Genomic DNA, 17,951 nt, shown 5'->3' on the forward strand with positions numbered 1-17,951 from the left:
AGAATTACCGCTATGACCACGCCCCCTCGGTAGGTTTGGCCAATGGCGCGGGGCGGTGGGCGGGGCCAGGCGGGCGCGGGGAGGGCAGCGATGGCGCTGAGCGGGGCCGTGAGGGCGGCGAGGGGCAGGTGAGGGGACGGGGGGGGACAGGGGGACACGGGGGGACAGAGGGGATAGAGGGGACAGAGGGGATAGAGGGACAGAGTGACAGAGGGAGAGAGGGGACACGGGGGAGACAGAGGGGACACCGAGACAGGGGGGACACGGGTGGTGGCTCTGGGATGCGAGGGTACGGGAGTCGGTGAGCCGGAATTTGGGGGTACCTGGGGAGGGGGCACACGTGCAGAAGGGTCCCACCTGGGGAGGGGTCTCACCTGGGGAGGGAACACCTGAGGTCAGTACACACCTGGGGAGGGGTCTCATGCCCACGGGGCTGGGGACACGGGGGTCGCGCCCCCTTCGTGCCCACCGGGGGTGCCCATAACGCCCCCCCCCTTCGTGCCCACCGGGGGTGCCCATAACGCCCCCCCCCAATTCCCCAGGTGTGCGCGGGCTCTGCGCTCGGCGGTGCCACCTGCGGCGGGCACAGGCGCCACCCGGGGCACAGGTGACACCCGGGGCACAGGTGCCACCCGGGGCACAGGTGACACCATCTTCGCGCTGTCCTCGGCGCCGGGGCGCTGCGGCGTGGCCGTGATCCGGGCCAGCGGGCCGGGCAGCGGGGCCGCCCTGCGCAGCCTCACCGGGACCCCCGAGCCCCCGCCCCGGGTCATGGCCCTGCGGCGCATCCAGGACCCCCAGACCACCGAGACCCTGGACAGGGGGCTCGTAGTGTGGTTCCCAGGTGGGAACACGGGGATGGGGACACGTGGGGGGGACATGGGCAGGGGACATGGGGCTGGGGACACGGGGCTGGGGACACGGGGATGGGTACGTAGGTCTGGGGTTTGGGGACACAGATGTGGGGTTGGGGACACGGGGTTGGGGTCGTGGGGCATGAACTGGGGTTTGGGGGCATGGGGTTGGGTTTTGGGGGCAGGGGGTTGGCAGCCGGAGGTGCCCACCCAGCCCCGTGTGCCCGCAGGGCCCCGCAGCTTTACCGGGGAGGACTGCGCCGAGCTGCACGTGCACGGGGGGCCCGCCGTGGTCAGCGGGGTGCTGCGGGCCCTGGGTGAGCCCCGACCCCCTCCTGACCCTGTTCCATTGTATCCTGTCCCTATTCCCATCCCATCCTGCCCCTATTCCAGCCCTTCCCGATCCTATTCCATCTCTCCTGCCCCTTTCCCAGCCGTCCTGATCCTTTCCCTCTTCCCCTTGGGATGCTGGGTGATCCTCCCCATCACTTTCCCCCCTTCCCTTTGGGATTTCGGGGATTCAGCCTGATTCTCCTCCGTCCCATTTCCCCCTGTACCCTTTCCCCTTTCCATTGGGATCCCGGGGGTTCCTCCTGCTCCCTCCACCCCATTTCCCGGTCCCCCCCTCCATCTCGCCGTGCCCGGTGTCCCCCCAGGCCGTTTGCCGGGGCTGCGTCCGGCCGAGCCGGGCGAGTTCACCCGCCGGGCGTTTGCCCACGGTAAGCTGGACCTGACGGCGGCCGAGGGGCTGCGGGACCTCATCGGGGCCGAGACGGAGGCGCAGCGGCGCCAGGCGCTCCGGCAGATGGAGGGCGACCTGGGCCGGCTCTACCAGCGCTGGAGCCACGCCCTCACCCAGGTGGGGCTGACCTGCGGGGCCGCCGAGCCCTCCCCGGTGGCCGCCGAGCCCTCCCTGGTGGCCACCGAGCCCTCCCTGGTGGCCAGCAGCTCGGGACTGACTCCCAGCCCAATGGCAGGCACTCGCCCACCTGGAGGCCTACATCGACTTCAGCGAGGATGACAACGTGGAGGAAGAGGTTCTGACCCAAGGTGAGCCCCTGCTGTCCCCAGCTGTGCCACGGCTGTGTCCCCACAGTGGCACAGTAGCCCAAAGTAAGCCTCTGCTTGTCCCCATGTCATGGCTGTGTCCCCATGGGCTTGTCCCATCCAGCCACTCCAGGTCCTTGTTCGTCCCCCTGACTGGGACATGGGGTCTTCTGCCCTGGTGTTTTTATCCCAAATTTAGGGGTCAGGACTCAGGGTCTGTTCCAGTGTTTTATCCCAATTGAGGGGTCAGGACCCGGGGTCTCTCCCGGTGTTTTTCCCGAGTCTGGGGCTCGGGCCCCGCTGTCCCCAGCTGGGCTGACCCCGCCGTGTCCCCACAGTGCGTGTCACCGTGCGGGCGCTGCTGCAGGAGCTCCGGGGCCACCTGCGGGACGGGCGCCGGGGGGAGCTGCTGCGGGGGGGGGTCCGGGCCGTCATCGCCGGCCCCCCCAACGTGGGCAAGAGCAGCCTGCTCAACCTGCTCTGTGAGTGGGGCTCGGGGGAAAAGGGAGCGTTCCGGGCCTCCAGAGGGAGCCATTCCCTCTGTCCCCAGGCCATCATGTCACCTGGGGTGGGGACTGGGTGTGGAGGGGTTGGGATCATTCCCCAAATCCCACAGGGACCATTCCTGATGTCCCCAAGCCATCGTGTCACCCACGGGCATGGAGGGGTTGGGATCATTCCCCAAATCCCCCAGGAGCTTTCCTGCTGTCCCCAGGTCGGCGCCCGGCCGCCATCGTGTCCCCCATGGCGGGCACCACGCGGGACGTGCTGGAGGTGGCCCTGGACATCGGGGGGTACCCGCTGGTGCTCAGTGACACCGCGGGGCTGCGCCAGGCCACCGACCCTGTGGAGCGCGAGGGGGTGGCCCGGGCACGTGCCCGGTGAGCTCTGGGGGTTTTTGGGGAGTTTTCAGGCATTTTGGGGTGTCCCCACAGCTCAGCCCAGAAGGTGACATTGCCCTGTGTGTGTCCCCAGGTTGTGCCAGGCTGACCTGGTGCTGGCAGTGCTGGATGCCACCTTGGTGCCACCCACGCCAGTGGCTCTGGAGGCAGCGCTGGCAGCGCTGGAGCTGCCCCCGGGCACCCCCTGCGTGCTGGTGCTCAACAAGGCCGACCTGCTGGGGGGGCACGGGGGGTCCCTGAGTGCCACCGGTGCCCAGGGACCCCCTACCACCCTCCTGTCCTGTGGCGGGTCCCCGAGTGCCACCGGTGCCCAGGGACAGGGACCCCCTGCCACCCTGCTGTCCTGCAAGACGGGCGAGGGGCTGGAGGTGCTGCTGGAGCTGCTGACACAACAGCTGGCACAGCTGTGAGTGCGGGGGATCCCAAACCCTCGTCCTGGTTTTTGGGGCTGGCTGGTCTCCCTTTCCCTGCCTGATCCCCTTTTCTATTCCTGACCCCCTTCTCCATGGCTGATCCCCTTTCCATTCCTGATCCCCTTTCCCATTCCCAATCCCATTCCCAATCCCTTTCTCAATCCCTTTCCCGTTCCCGATCCCATTCCCGATCCCTTTCCTGTTCCCAATCTCTTTTCCAGGTGCGGGGATCCCCTCCTGGGCTCTCCCAGCCTGACTCAGAGCAGGCACAGCCGCCACCTCGGGGCGTGCGCGGCGGCCCTGGAGCGCTTTGGGGACCTTGGGGACAGCAGGGACCTGGCGGTGGCGGCCGAGCAGCTGCGGGTGGCGCGGCGGGAGCTGGGCAGGATCACCGGGCACGTGGGCGCCGAGGACGTCCTGGATATCATTTTTAGGGATTTTTGTGTCGGGAAGTGATGGTGGCACGCCATGGGGTGTGGTGTCACTGGCATTAAACTGTGGTGCCTTTGGTGGCTTTGCTGTTGTCCCCTCACTGGTGGCCATGTTTGGGAGTGTGTCCTGAGCCCCAAATGTGGGAAAAACCCCTGGAAAAAGTCCCAGTTCCTGGCCAGGGGGACAAACAAGGAGCTGGAGGGGAAAAGCCATCCCCAGTGTCCCTGTTTGAGGTGTCCCCACCCCCAGTGTGACATGGGGCACAATCCTGTCCCCCCCGGCCCCAAGGATTCAATGTGGGGGCTTTGGAACCCCCGGGATCCCTCCCAATCCACGGAATTCCCCCAAGCTGTGGCAGATGTGGGGTCTTGCTGGTGCTCAGCCACCCCAAAAACAGTGGCATCTCCTGGGGACACCCCCGTGCCACCCCCCTGTGCCACCACCCAGCCGGGAGCTCGGGAAGCACCTGGTACTCCGAGATTATCCATGGAGGAATTCCAGGAAATCCTCTGGCAGCGCCTGAGGCCCCCCCAGACCTTCAGGGACAGTGAGACTTTGTCACCTTTGTCACCTTTGTCACCACGGTCCCACCCTGGGGCTGGGCAGGAGGTGGGAGGGGGGAGGTGGCATCGCCATCCTTGGAGGGGTGGCAGGAGGTGGCAGTGCCCTTCTCCCGGCACGGACACGGCTCGGGGGACACTTGGGATGGGGAAAGGGACAAGGGACACTCCGGGAGGCCTCGGTGGCGCCTGGCGTGCGGGCAGGGTTGGCGGGGCAGGAAAAGGATTTTCCACAGGAAACGCAGCTGTAAATCCCGGGAATAAATCCTGGGAATAAATCCCTGCCCCGCTCCGGGAGGGGCGGAGGGACAAGGACAGCACGGTCCCTCATCCTTTGGGGACAAGGACATCCCTGTGCCTCGTCCTTGTGCATTTCCCACCCCTCTCTGCAGAGCTGGGATGGAATTCCCGCTCCAAAAATTCCCAATTTTTCCATGGATTTCCACCCACACAAGCGGCAAGCTGTCTCCAAATTCGGGGCTGGGGGACAAGGACACCGCTGTCCTTCATCCTTTGGGGACAAGGACATCCCTGTCCCTCATCCTTGGGCATTTCCCACCCCTCTGTGTGGAATTCCCGCTCCCAAAATTCCCAATTTTTCCATGGATTTCCACCCACACAAGCAGCGAGTTGTCCCCAGATTCGGGGCCGGCTGTTGTCCCGCTCCAGCCGAAAGGCGGGGATACATCTGAGGGGACACGCGGGGTGGGCTTGGGGACACGGGGAAAAAGGGACAAAGGGAGGGTGGCCCTGGGGCGGGGGTTGCCATCCGTGCTGCGGGAAGCACCTCCTGGGCGGCTCTCCTGGTTTTCCGTGGGATTTTCCAGCATTATCCGCTGTGGGAAAATGGGATCAGGTCGGGGGCAGCTCCAGGAGCCCTGGGTGCCCCAGGGAGGGTGGCCCGGTGTCACCTCTGTCCCCTCACCTGGCGTTCTTCAGGGTGGCCGTGTACTGCTCCATCAGCTGCAGCATCTGCTGGAGCTCCGCCGGGTTCTGCATTCCTGCTGGGATCGGAGTGGGATCCATGGGATTGCAATCCATGGGATGGGATCCATGGAATTGGGATCCATGGGATGGGATCCATGGGATGGGATCCATGGGATGGGATGGGCACCCAGCATGTCCCCAGTCCCCCAGGGACTCACCCATGGTTCCCAGGGTGGCCGGGTTCTTCAGGAGCTCCATGTAGGCACCCGTGCCAGGGAAGGAGCCCGAGCGGGCGGAGCTGCCCAGCCCCCGTGAGCCTGGCAGGTCCAGGTGGGACATCTGGGGGGACAGTGGGCACCGCTCAGGGGTGGCACCGCTCAGGGGTGGCAGTGCCCCCAGCAGGAAATTCCCACAGAAACAAAATCTCGGTGTCAGGAAGGAAAACCCCAGTGCAGAGGTGCCTGTGCCCATGTCCCCATGGGAGTCCCCATGTCCCCAGTGCCCAAATGTCCCATGTCCCCATGTCCCCATGTTCCCATGTCCCCGTGTCCCCATGTCCCCATGTCCCCACCTTGGTTCCCATGCAGACCCTGAGCTGCTGCCTCAGCGACTCCTCCATCGCCGCTGCCGCCTTCCTCTTCTCCTCCAGCTCCTTCCCCACCTTCTCCTTGTCCGCCTGCAGCCTCTTCCTCTCCTCCTCGCCGTCCTTCTGCTGCTTCTCCAGCCCCTGGATCCTCTGCTGCAGCTCCCGCGTGTCCCGGGAGCAGTTGTGGCGGCACTGCTGCACGCTCAGCTCGCAGCTGCTCCTCCACATGAAGAGCGAGTCGCGCTCCTTCTGCCGCCGCAGCAGCTCCTCCACGCGCTCCCGGATCTGCCCCAGCTCCTTCTCAGCCTCTTTGCACTGATATTGCTTGGCCAAATCCAAAACCCTCAGGATTTTCTCGCTCACTTCGCTCTGCAGGGAGCTGCAGCTCTGTTTCTGCACTTCCAGCTCCATCCTGCTCAGGTGGCCCTCGGTCCTGGCGCTCTGCAGGTCCTGCTGGCACTTGTCCCTCTCCTGGGTGGTTTTGGTCAGCTCAGCCTGGCTCTGCTTCCTGCTGTCCTCCACGGTTCTCTTGGACGAGCTGGCCTGGTCCAGCTGCCGCTGCAGCTGCAGCTTCTCAGCTTGGGGGGAGTTGGGGGACAGGGTTTAGCTCTGGGGAATTTGGGATCCGGGGGTTTGGGTCCCCCCAGGTGCCACCCCATGGCTTGGGGTGACGCCTCTGCCTGGCGCGGGTCATGTGGGGGTGCCCAGGAGGGTGGGGAGGGAGAGTTGAGGGTCCCCAAGGGGTGGGAAGGGGGTGCTGGGGTGCCCAGGGATTTTTGGGGCTGGGGGTGTCTCTTACCGGTGCAGGTGCTGTTGATGAGGGTGGTGACCACCTGGCACTCGGTCAGCCTCACCTGCCAGAACAGGAGCTCCCGCAGCTGCACGGGAGGAAGAGGAGGAGGAGGAGGAGGAGGAGGAGGAGGAGAGGGGTCAGAGAATCCCAAAAGAACCCCCCGGCATCTCCTCATGGGCTCTGGGAGAGCTCCAGGGCAACGGGAGGAAGAGGAGGAGGAGGAGGTGAGGAGGATGAAGGGGAGTGAGAACATCCCAAAAGGATCCCCTGGCACCACTTCAGGGGCTCTGGGAGAGCTCCAGGGAGGAGGAGGAGGAGGAGAAGGAAGAGAACGCCAAGATTGGAACCCCCTTGACCAAAACCCCATGGCACTTTCTGGGGTCCCCTCGCTGCCACCACCCGCAGGGACGAGGAGGCGACAGCAGCGTCACCCGCAGGCGGTGCCACCCTCCCGCGGGATTCCCAGGAGCCCGGGCTTACCTGCGGGATGCTGCTGGAGGCCTGGCTGCTGTTACACTTCTCCAGCTCCCTCTGCACCTTCAGCGCCATCCCCTGCACCTTGTCCCTGTCCTTCAGGGTGGCGTTGAGCGTGCGGCTCAGGTTGGCGTTGGTGGCACCCAGGGCGACAATCCTGCGGTAGTGGCTCTGCACCTGCTCCTCCAGCAGCCTCAGGTGGGTGTCGGTGCCCGCCTGGGCGTTCCCGTACACCATGAAGAGCACGAGCCCCAGGATGATCAGGAATTGGATCAGCGAGGTGAAAAGGAAAATGTACTTGAGGTAAAAACCGCAGTCGCGCTTCGGCATCGCCTCCTTGTGCTCCAGCCCGAACTTGGCCATTGCAAAGCTGCTCTTCTCCATCCTCGCCGCCGCTCTGGCCGCCCCACCCCGCGGGGACCGCGCTTTTCAGGGGGGCCGCGCCGGGGCGGGGCTGCTCCCGCCGCCGTGTTTATATCCCAGGATTTAATATTTCCTCCTGCCGGGCTCCTTCCTGCCGTGCCGGATGCTCCCGGGGACCCGCCGGGTTATCAGGGCACAGCTTCTGCTGGGGTTGTTGTTCCTGAAGTGTGGAAAGGAAAAAAAAAAGGGATTTCGTTCCCTCCATCCAACTTCGGTGCCTGGAGCGCCCCTGGAATTGTCTGCCCCAAAATTGTCACTCCCAGCGTGAGAATTCCAATAAATTCAATCCCGCTGGGTGATCAGGGCGCTGGGATTGTTGTTCCTGGAGTGGAGGGGAAAAAAAAAAAGGGATTTCATTCCCTCCATCCAATTTCAGTGCCCGGCGTGCCCTGGAACTGTCTGGAATTGTCTCCTGTCCCCAAATTCCCACTGCCGGCGTGAGAATTGCAGGGAATTCGATCCCACTCCCTTGGGATTGTCTGGAATTGTCTCCTGCCCCAGAATTCCCCCTCTCGGCACGGGAATTCCAGGGAATTCGATCCCGCCGGGTGATCAGGGCGCAGCTTCTGCTGGGATTGTTGCTCCTGGAGTGGAGAGGGGGAAAAAAAGTGGGATTCCATTCCTTGCAACCCATTTCAGTGCCCAGAGCATCCCTGGAATTGTCTCCCGCCCCAAAATCGTGGGATTCGATTCCCCCATCCCATTTCGTGTCCTGTGCTCCTGGAATTGCCTGGATTTTGCCTGGGATTGTGTGGAATTGCCTGGAATTGTTTAGAATTGTCGGGAATTGCCCCCCGCCCCAAAATTCCCACCCCTGTCACGGGAATTGCAGCGCTGATCCCGCCGAGAGTGCCGGGGGGGACCCCGAGGGTGGCACGGGGGTGGCACACGGGGACGGGGACAGCTCGGGTGGCACCGAGTGAGGCGGGGACGAAGCCCCCCGTGGGAAGGCAGGGCAGGGACGGGGACAGGGACCGGGAGCAGCTCTGCCGTGGCTTCCCAGCATCCTTGGGTGCACTTTGAAGAGGGTTTCCAGGAAAGTTGGATTTTCCTGCGGCCGCATCCTGTACAAAGGGCAGCGACGCATCCGGGCCCCCCCACCCCGAGCCCCCCAACCCGCCGGGAGGAGACAGAGGTGACAACCCAGTGTCCCGCCCCCTCCCCGAGCCCCCCGTTCCCTCAGGGGATCCCCCCCGAGCCGCCGGGAGGGGACAGAGGTGACATCCCAGTGTCCCCGTGAGCCACTCCCAGCGGGGGATCCCAAATCCCAAACTTGGGTGGGGCCACAGCGGCCCCCCCGCCCTGCGAGGCTTCGGATGGGGAGGGGAACTGGGAACGGCGCTCCCGAACTGGGAAAATCCAAAACCCTCGCTTCCCGAACTGGGAACGGCATTCCCGAACTGGGAACGGCATTCCCGAACTGGGAACGACATTCCCACGGTGTGGGGATGGGTTAATTAGGGCGGGGGATAATTGGAGGGGTTAGTTTGGGAATGGGAGGGGATCTGTGGGGTCCCGGGAGACTGCGAGGAGCCCTCGGGATGGGATCCGGGATGGGGCATCCCAAAGGTGACACAGGCGGGTGGCAGTGTCGCCTCGGGGGGATTCAGGGATGGCAGTGCCCCCTCGGGGGAGGTCAGGGATGGCAGTGTCGCCCCTCAGGGGTGGCACTGTCCCCGCGGGTGACTCACTGTTATTTGCAGCTCAGGAAAAGGAAGCGGCGGTAGCTGAGAATGGCTCCGGCAGCGACACCGGCCGGGCCATCGCAGACACTTCCCGGTCCCCGAGGGATGCGGGGAAGCCAGGGCAGGAAACAGCCACCGGCCAGGGGTCAGCGCCCGGGGCGCCGCGCGGCCCGGTCCCCCCGAACCCCCCGGAACCGCCCGGAACACCCCGGGGACCCCCCCGGAACCCCCAGGAACCCCCTGGGCGTCCTGCGGGGCTGGGGGATCGCGACATCCCCACGGGATGGGGACAGGGGGACAGTGGCCGTAGCCAGGACCTCGACACCCCCAGAGACCCAGTTTGAGGTGGCACTGAGTGACAAAGGGCAGTGTCCCCCGCTTCAGCCATGCCACCCCAAACTCCACCCTTTTCCCTGCGCTGAGTTCCCTCCATGTCCCCAAGGTGTCCCCAAGGCCACCCCGACCCCCAGGGACCCGCAGGGACCGGGATCGGGTTGGGGACACAGTGACAACCCCGGCTCTGCCACTCCAAGCTGGGCGGAGCCACCGTGGCGGCGATGTCCCCGTGAGGGGACAGACACCGGGGGTGGCCTCACGACAGGGGGGTGGCTCTGAGTCCCCCAGTCCCCCCTCGGGGTGTTTGGGGTCCGGGATAGGGGAAATCCCTGGAGTTTGGGGGGCCATTTGGGTTTGGGGAGGGGACAGTTGGGGTCAGAGGAGCAGGGGACAGCGAGCTGGTGGCGCAGGGACATGTCCTGGTGAGCAGCGCAGCTTTTATTGCCCAATCTCCCCCAAATCCCCAAAACAGATTCGCGCTGTTCCCGGGTTCTGGAGCACCGTGGGTGTGGCTGGAGCTCCCGGAGGGGATTCCAGGAAGATACGAGCCCGGGATGAGCCAAAACTGCCCCAAAAAGCTGAGAAGGGACACCCCTGTCCCCTGTCTGGCTGCGATGGGGACACAGCAGGAGTGGCACACGGGATGGTGGCACAAAGAGGTCGGGATTGGGATTGGGACATGGCGGGATCGGGATCGGGATCGGGATCGGGATCGGGATCAGGACCAGGATCAGGATTGGGATCAGGACTGGGATCAGGACATGGGATGAGATCAGGACCCAATGGGGCCAAGAATCACAGTGGCATCAGGGATAAATGGCATCAGGACATGGGATGTGATCAGGGATTGATGGAATCAGGGATCAATAGGATCAGGACCCAATGGGATCAGGGATCAATGGGATCAGGGATCACAGTGGGATCAGGGAATCAATGGGATCAGGACCCGTGTCCCACCTCCAGGGCTCCCACGCTGCGCTGGCGGCTCCGGGGCCGAGCCAGCCCCGCAGGTGGCAGCGCTGGGGACACCGCGGCACCGGGGATGTGGCCGGGGGAACTGCGGGGCCTCAGCCCTTCCTGCAAGGGGCGGGACAGGGAGTGAGTCCCGCACGGGTCCTGCCGCCCTGGGGACACGGCGACAAGGGCGGTGAAGCCGCCGCTCCTTGCTGCCCCTCCTCCCGGGGGTGTCCCCTCCTCCCGGATGTCCCCTCTTCCCAGGATGTCCCCCCGTGCGGGATTTCCCAGTCCGTGGGTTGTGACACCTTCCAGGGGTGTCCTTTTCCCGGATTGTCCCCCTCCCCGAGCTGTCCCCCCTCTCCGGGCTGTCCCCCTCTGTCTGTCCCCCTCTCGGAGTTGTCCCCTCGGGCTGTCCCCCCTCCCCGGGTCCCCCCAAGTACCGCTGGCCCGGGGGACACCTGCGCCCGCTGCCTCTGTCCCGGCCCCGCCGCCGCAGCGCCTCCAGCTCGGCCGCGTAATCTCGGCTGTGGGGACAGCAGGGACACATTGGGGGTGGCCCTGACCCGGGCCGGGGGCGTGGGGGGTCCCCAAGGGGAGGAGGGACAGGACAGGGCGTCTCCAAAAGGGGACAGGGAAGGGGAGGAGGGGACTGGGGGGACACCTGAGGGGTCCTCATAAGGAGGGAGGGACAGGACAGGGTCTCACAAGGGCGGGGGGTTGGCTGCTCTGGGAGTGGCCCACCCTGAGGAGGGTGACAAGGACCTTAGAGGGGGATGTCCCCGAGGGACAGGGGGATGTCATCAAGGGACAGGGGTGTCTCGGGAACCAGGGCCCTTACAGGCTGTCCTGCAGCTCCCTCTGTCGCGCCTCGCAGCGCTCCCGGCGCTCCCGCTGCTCCTCCAGCGCCTCCTGCAGCCGCCGCCGCAGCCCCCGCGCCTGCTCCGCGCCCCGCGCCACCTCCTCTGGGGACAGCGGCGACACCGGTGTCACCCCAGGGCGGAGCACAGCCCCCGCCTCCGGGCCGGGCTCCCCGTGGGGCGACAGAGCTCACCTTGCAGCGCCGCTTTGTCACCGGCCAGCTGCGCCCGCTCGCGCCGCAGCGCCACCAGCTCGTCCCCCAGCGCGGTGACATTGGCCTCCAGCCTGGCCTGGGGACGGGGGACACGTGGGGACAGCGGTGGGCAGTGTCCACCCCCCCCCCCCCGCCACCCCTGACTCTTCATCTACTGCCAGAGCCCTCCTGCTCCTCTGCCTCACTGTCACCCCATGTCCCCAAACTGTCCCCACGCTCCTGGTGGCCTTGGGTCCTCCTCTCATCCTCCTCCAAGGCAGGGGATATGGATTTGGGGACAATCCCTCTGCCCTGGAGGGATGGCTCATCCTGAGGGTGGGGAGAACAGGAGAGCCCCAGGTCACCCACGTCCCCAAGTGTCCCCCCGCTCCTGGTGGCCTTGGGTGCCTGTCCCCATCCCATCACGTCCCTCAAAGCGTTGGGGATGTGGCTTTGGGGACAATCCCTCCTTCCTGAAGTGACACTCCTCCTGGGGGAGCTGTGACTTGTCCCAGCAGGCCGAGGTCACCCCGCGGGTGTCACCGCTGGTGCCAGGGAGGGGACAGGGGGACAGGAGCTCTCCAACAAGCTGCCCAGACCAGCCCTGCCCGGCTCCCGGCGCCAGCCCCGGGAAACGGGGACATTTTCCAGCCTCTCCGGACCATTGTTCAGCCGGATGAGCCCGAGAGGGGCGGCGGGACCCGGCTCTTCCTCCGGGCCCTTTCCCGGCTGCGACCGCAGCTAAAAATACCCGGGAAGGACAAACCCGGGAGCTGCGGCCCCGCCGCTGCCTCGGGACTCGGTAATTACCGGGATGGAGCCGGGAACAGCGGCCCCGCCAGGAGCGGGACGGGCGGGGAGCAGCCAGGGCTCGGGTTTGGGGTGTCCCTGCAGGGAGGTGGCGGCTGTGCCCCCCCCAGGATGGAGGCGGGAGCATATTTATGGGGTGCTCTCTTTTTGGGGTGTCCCCTGCTGGGAGGTGGTGGCTGTGCCCCCCAGGTGGCTGTGTCCATGTCCCAGCTCACCCTCCCGGCTGGAACTGGGAATTCTCCCAGGGATGGAGCAGCCCCCGGGCTTGGCCGCTGGACAGGGAGAGAGGGACAGGGGACACTGCTGAGGGGATAGGGGATGTTGTCCCCAACCCACTTTCCATCCCAAAGTGACCAAACACCTCCTTGTCCCCATCCCTCTGGCCGCCTACTGGGACTGGAGACAGGTGTGAGGGGCTACTGAGGGGACACAGAGTGTTGTCCCCGTCCCATTTTCCATCCTAAATTGACCAAACCCCTCCTTGTCCCCATCTCCCTGCCACCTAAGGGGACAGGGGACACTGCTGAGGGGACATGGGGTGCAGTCCCCATCCTCTTTGCCACTCCAAAGTGACCAAACCCCTCCTTGTCCCCATCCCTCCGGCCACCTACCGCCCGCTGGCGGCAGGACACGAGGCTGGCATTGTCCCTGCTGCTGTCCCCCCGTGCCCGTGCCAGCTCCCGGCGCAGCGCGTCCCCGTCGCTCTGCAGCCGTTCCCGGTGCCGCTCCAGCTCCGCCAGGCGCGTCCCGAGCTCCCGGCTCTCGTTCGCCGCCCGCTCCTGGCAGCCGCGCAGCTTCCCCAGCGCCTCGGAGCGCCACAGCAGCAGCGCCACCGCCACTGTCACCGCCGCCACCAGCAGCAGCAGCGCCGCGCACAGCGCCAGCACCTTCAGCGTGGCCCGGGGCACCGCGGGGTCCATGGCGGGGGGGACAGCGGGGACAGAGGGGACAGGCGGGGACCAGAGGGGGACAGGACGGGACAGAGGGGACGGGGGGGACAGAGGAGACAGGCGGGGACCAGAGGGGGGCAGAGGGCACAGGAGGGCACAGAGGAGACAGGAGGGGACAGACGGGGACGGGAGGACCCGCTCCGGTGGTGGCTGTGTCAGGATGTGGCGGTAGCACTGCTGGCGACACTGTAATTGTTGCGCGTGGGCCGAGGTTCGTGGCAGGTCAGGGCCCAGAATAGGTTTTTGTTTGTGCTGGACAGGGGACAGGTCTCTGCCCCAGCTGCGGGGACGAGCCAGGGTGGCCTCAGTGACCGCTGGGACGCTGAGGTTCCCATCTATCCCCAGCACGGAGCTCCGTGTCCCCTGCAGCGAGAGCAAGGCAGGTTTGGCCAGGATTTATGGAAATGGGTTGAAAAATGAGGATTTGTGGAATGGCTGCGGCTCAGGGCAGCGTTGGCATGTCCCTGTCCCCTGTCCCTGTCCCTGTCCCCTGTCCATGTCCCCATCCCCTGTCCCCTCCCTACCCCTGGTGGCCAGAGGGGAATGGTCACTTCGGGGTGTCCCCATGGAGCTGGGACAGAGGGACCCACACCGTCCGTAACTCTTTGTTTTTATTTTCTCCTACTGTCCTAAATCCCAGTTGTCCAAATCTGCATTCCTCTAATTACATTGCTGGCTTTAGAACCATTTCATTCCTATTCAACTTTTAATATTTTAAAAACAAGGGACTGGCGTTTTTCTCAGGGTCGTTCCCTAAGGCGGTGGCATCGCCCTTGGGCCTGTCCCCTCAGGGCTGTCCCCTCTCTTGGGGCTGTCCCCTCAGAGGGTGGCCTGTCCCCTGTCTCAGGTGGTGGCCTCCCCCTCGGGGCTGTCCCCCCCGTCCAGCAGCCCGTAGTGTGCGTGGCTCTGGCAGGGCCGCTGCAGGGGATGCGCCAGCAGCTTGGCCATGCAGTTGTGCAGCTCCAGCGCCGGCCCCGCCAGGGCCACCTCGTACTTGTAGTTGGTGCCTTTGGTGTCCAGGCTGCCGAAAAACCCGAACATGTCCTGGGGAGGGGACACACAGGGATACAATGGGGTCAGAGCTGGGCTTGTACTGACCTCAAATTCTGAGAAATTTCCTCTTTTTGTCCTCTAGGTTTGCCCAAAAATTTCCCCCCAAAATGCTGTTCTTTTGTCACCCCATTGTTGGTGATACCCCAGTGTCCATTGGCCTCCTAAATTCCCCACAAACCCATTCCATTTCTACCCCATTTTCCCCTAATCCCCCCATTCCCACCCTATTTTCCCCTAATTGTCCCATTGCCCCCTAAATCCCCCCATTCCCATCCCATTTCCTCCTTTTTTTACCCCAATCCCCCCAACCCCCCCTTTTTTCCCCAATTTCCCCCCAAAATCCCTCTCAAATCCTCTCCCAACCCCCTCATTCCCACAAAAAGAAAAAAGGGGGAATTTGGGTGGGAAAATTTGGGGGGGGGGAATTTGGGGGAAAAAGAAAATAAAAAAGGTAAAATGGGGACAAATGAGGGGAAAAATGGGGGAATTTGTGGGGGGGGGAAAGGGAGGATTTGGGGAGAAAGAAAGGAATTGGGGGAATTTGTCTCCTTTTACCTTCCAGCTGCTCTCGTCTTCCTTTTCATCCACCCCGTTGTGGATGTAAACGACATCGAAGAAGAAATAGGGGCACTGCAGCAGCTTCTGGGGGGAAAAAGGGGAATTTGGGGGCTTTGGGGGGAGATTTGGTGGGTTTGGGGGGAGATTTGGGGTGGAAATGGGGAATTTTGCGGCTGGCATAGGGGGATTTTGGGGCTGGCATGGGGAGATCTGGGGTGGAAATGGGGGGATTTTGGGGGTGGCATGGGGGGATTTTGAGAGTGGAAATGGGGGGAGTTTGGGTGGAAACATGGGGATTTTGGGGGTGGCACAGGGGGATTTGGATGTCCCAGACCTTCATGTGCTCACCCCTGCAGAAGTGGGGGATTTTGGGGTGTCACAGGGGGGATTTTGGGTGGAAAAGGGGGGATTTTGGGGTGTCCCAGACCTTGACGTGCTCGCCCCCACAGAAGTGGGGCTGGCAGCGCGGGCGCCCGAACACCAGGATGGTTCTGACCACGAAGGGCGGGGGGATGGTCTGGACATTGTCGGTCACCGGCAGCTCCACCTTCTGCTGGCTGGGATGGGGACAGGACAGGGTGGCACCCATGGGGACAGGACAGGGTGGCAGCCACAGGGACAGGGGACAGAGACAGGTGGCACTCCCAGGTCAGGGTGGCTGCCACAGGGACAGGGGACAGGGCTCGGGTGCCACCCCCCAGCACCCTCCAAACCCCCCAGCACCCCCAGAACGTTCTGGAACCCTCCAGTGCTCACATGAGGTTGAAGAGCCCATCCAGATCTGAGCTTGGAGTCAAGGCTGGTCCTGGCACCTGTGACACCCCCAGGGCCACCCCCAGGGCGACCCAGACACCTGTGCCACCCCCAGGGCCACCCCCAGGGCCACCCCCAGGGCCACCCCTGGCACCCAAGACACCCCAATGCCACCCAAGGGAAAGGGACCCCAGTGGCACTCTGGTGACCCCAGTGGCAAAAAAGGGATCCCCCCTGGCACCCAAGACATCCAGGACCCCCTGATGCCACCCAGGTGGCACCCAGGACACCCCAGTGGCACGGCAGGATACTGAAGGACTGGCACACGACAGTGTCCAGGTCGTAGAGGCAGCTGCAAACCTCACGTGGGTCTGACGTGAACCCCGAGAGCTGCGGGGGCACCAGGCTGGCACCGAGCTGGCACTGGCCCTGTGTCCACCCTGTCCCCTGTGCCCAGCTCTGTGCCCACCCCTGTCCCCACCTCTGTGCCCGCCCCTGTGTCCCTCCCTGTCCCTTTGCCCTGTGCCCATCCCTGTCCCCACTGCCAGTCCCTTGTGCCCATCCCTGGCCCTGGCCCCACCCTGTGCCCGTCCCCTCCTGGCACCCCAGGCCCCCTCTCCCTGTCCCTCTCCCTGTCCCACCCCGTGCCCATCCCTGTCCTTGTCCCTGCCCGGTGCCCCCTGGCACCCCAGCCCCCCCTGTGGCTGTGCCCATGTCACCCACCCAGGTGGCATCGTTGTTCACCACCACCAGGGCGAACTCGTGGCTTTTGTCGATTTTGTGTTTGGTCCTGACGAACATCTCGATCATCTTCTGGGCCACCGTCAGGGCGTTGCTGCGGCACCTGCGGGGCACGGGCTTAGCGCACCCCAGAAACCCCAAAACACACAAACCCCACACACCACAAACCCCAGAGACACCACCAAACCCTGCCCAGCACCCCAAAAACCACACAAATCCCAGAAACACCACAAACCCTCACCTGGCACCCCAAACACACCAGAAACCCACCCAGCAGCCCAAAACCACCACCTGGCAGCCCCTGGCACTGACCCATTGAAGGACTCCAGTTTGGGCACTGCCATCTCCTCGGCCAGGTCCAGGCAGATGATCTGGGGTGGCGGGGGGGGCACAGCTGAGACCCCCGAGTGTCGCCAGGGACCCTCAGGATGTCCCCAGTCCATCCCAGTCCCTCGCAATCCCCTCCCAGTCCACCCCAATTCCCCCCCACCAATTCCCTCCCAGTCCCTCTCATTTCCCCACAATCCCCTCCCAGTTCTCCCAGTCCCCTCCATCCCCCCCAGTCCGTCCCAGTCGCCCCGAATTCCCCCTTCCAACCCTTCCCAGTCCCTCCCAATCCCCCCCGCCCCGTTCCTCCCAGTTCATCCCAGTCCCTCCCACTCCCCTCCCAACTCCTCCCAGTCCCTCCCAGTCACTCACCACCTTCTCGGGGCAGTTCACCCGCGGTGTTCTGACGGTCACCTCGCCGTGCTGCCCGTGGCTGCCCGGGCCGTGCCAGGCCGTGCCAGGCTGCCCGGGGGGGCTGTGCCCGGCGCTGGCCGCCTCCCCCTCGCCCTCGCTGCGGTTCCCCGGAGCCTCTCCCCGGTTTCCCGGAGCCTCTCCCCGGTTCCCCGGGGCCTCTCCCCGGCTGCCCACGCTGCCTGGCCCGCTCGGGGCTCGGTCCTCGGCGCCTTCGGGGTTGGAGCGGGTGCGGGGCCGAACTTCTGGAACCTTCTCCTCCTCATCCTCGGCCGCGCTGCCCGGTTCCGACGTGTCCATCCCGAAACTGGGGGGTTGGCACCCCAAAACCGGGGGGTGTGCTGCGGCTGGCACCCCAAAATCAGCGGGTTTGGGGGTGCTGTGAGGCTGGGACCCCAAACCTGGGGCTTCTCTGTGCCTGGGACCCCTAAAGTGGGGAAATTCCGGTGCGGCTGTGACCCCAAAATCAGTGGTGTCCCGGTGCGGCTGTGACCCCAAACCCGGGGGGCTCGGGGGGGGATCTCGCTGCGTGGGGAGGGGCTCCACAGACAGGGGGGTAGGAGGGGCAGGGGCTCCGCGGAGTTTGGGGGTTCCCCAATCACTCCCCCTCTCCACTCAGCCCCATTCTCGGATCCCCTTTCCCACGCCCCCCACCTTCCCACGCCCCTCCCCTGCCCCATTTCCCCCGCCCCACGCCCCCATCTCCTCCCTCCATCCCTTCCTTCCCCATCCCCTGCCCCGCTCCTGCTCGCCCTCGACCCCCCAAAACCCCCCAAAACCCCCCTGAAACCCCCAAAATCCCCCGAGCCCCCCGCGCTCACCGCTCACCGCAGCTCGAGCTCCGCCGGAAATGGCGCCGCGGGAGGGCTGCTGGGAGTTGTAGTCCCTTTGGGTGCCCCCGCCACCAT

At 65.0% G+C, this 17,951-nt stretch overlaps 4 protein-coding genes across 7 annotated transcripts; 1 reads left to right on the forward strand and 3 right to left on the reverse strand.

The window, feature by feature from the left end:
• Nucleotides 1-90: 90 nt before the first annotated feature.
• On the forward strand, nt 91-3,730 carry GTPBP3 (GTP binding protein 3, mitochondrial). The gene is made up of 9 exons (XM_066566308.1): nt 91-128; nt 543-844; nt 1,085-1,171; nt 1,511-1,713; nt 1,832-1,904; nt 2,240-2,383; nt 2,617-2,782; nt 2,877-3,209; nt 3,438-3,730. Exons 1-9 carry the CDS (start codon nt 91-93, stop codon nt 3,670-3,672), a joined length of 1,581 nt encoding a protein of 526 aa, XP_066422405.1. The 3' UTR covers nt 3,673-3,730.
• Nucleotides 3,731-4,919: 1,189 nt separating this feature from the next.
• On the reverse strand, nt 4,920-7,372 carry PLVAP (plasmalemma vesicle associated protein). Its single transcript, XM_066566550.1, has 6 exons — nt 6,995-7,372; nt 6,521-6,599; nt 5,707-6,299; nt 5,354-5,474; nt 5,134-5,209; nt 4,920-5,044 (listed from the first exon to the last, which is right to left on the reverse strand). Exons 1-6 carry the CDS (start codon nt 7,370-7,372, stop codon nt 5,038-5,040), a joined length of 1,254 nt encoding a protein of 417 aa, XP_066422647.1. The 3' UTR covers nt 4,920-5,037.
• Nucleotides 7,373-10,499: 3,127 nt separating this feature from the next.
• On the reverse strand, nt 10,500-13,170 carry CCDC194 (coiled-coil domain containing 194). Its single transcript, XM_066566634.1, has 5 exons — nt 12,862-13,170; nt 11,441-11,537; nt 11,228-11,351; nt 10,830-10,913; nt 10,500-10,509 (listed from the first exon to the last, which is right to left on the reverse strand). The coding sequence occupies exons 1-5, from the start codon at nt 13,168-13,170 to the stop codon at nt 10,500-10,502; spliced, it is 624 nt and encodes a 207-aa protein (XP_066422731.1).
• A 624-nt stretch (nt 13,171-13,794) lies between these two features.
• Nucleotides 13,795-17,929, reverse strand: BABAM1 (BRISC and BRCA1 A complex member 1). 4 transcript variants are annotated; one of them, XM_066566383.1, is made up of 9 exons: nt 17,865-17,929; nt 17,005-17,470; nt 16,618-16,676; nt 16,288-16,408; nt 15,876-15,954; nt 15,568-15,592; nt 15,239-15,368; nt 14,809-14,895; nt 13,795-14,244 (listed from the first exon to the last, which is right to left on the reverse strand). In XM_066566383.1, exons 2-9 carry the CDS (start codon nt 17,341-17,343, stop codon nt 14,044-14,046), a joined length of 1,041 nt encoding a protein of 346 aa, XP_066422480.1. In that variant the 5' UTR covers nt 17,344-17,470; nt 17,865-17,929; the 3' UTR covers nt 13,795-14,043. The 4 variants fall into 4 exon arrangements, with proteins under 4 accessions (XP_066422480.1, XP_066422479.1, XP_066422478.1 ...); XM_066566382.1 differs by having other exon boundaries at nt 14,809-14,892; nt 17,872-17,925; XM_066566381.1 differs by having other exon boundaries at nt 17,872-17,922.
• Between the last annotated feature and the right edge of the window lie 22 nt (nt 17,930-17,951).

This window comes from Molothrus aeneus, chromosome 27 (genome assembly GCF_037042795.1).
Source record: "Molothrus aeneus isolate 106 chromosome 27, BPBGC_Maene_1.0, whole genome shotgun sequence".
In the NCBI taxonomy this organism is placed as follows: domain Eukaryota; kingdom Metazoa; phylum Chordata; class Aves; order Passeriformes; family Icteridae; genus Molothrus; species Molothrus aeneus.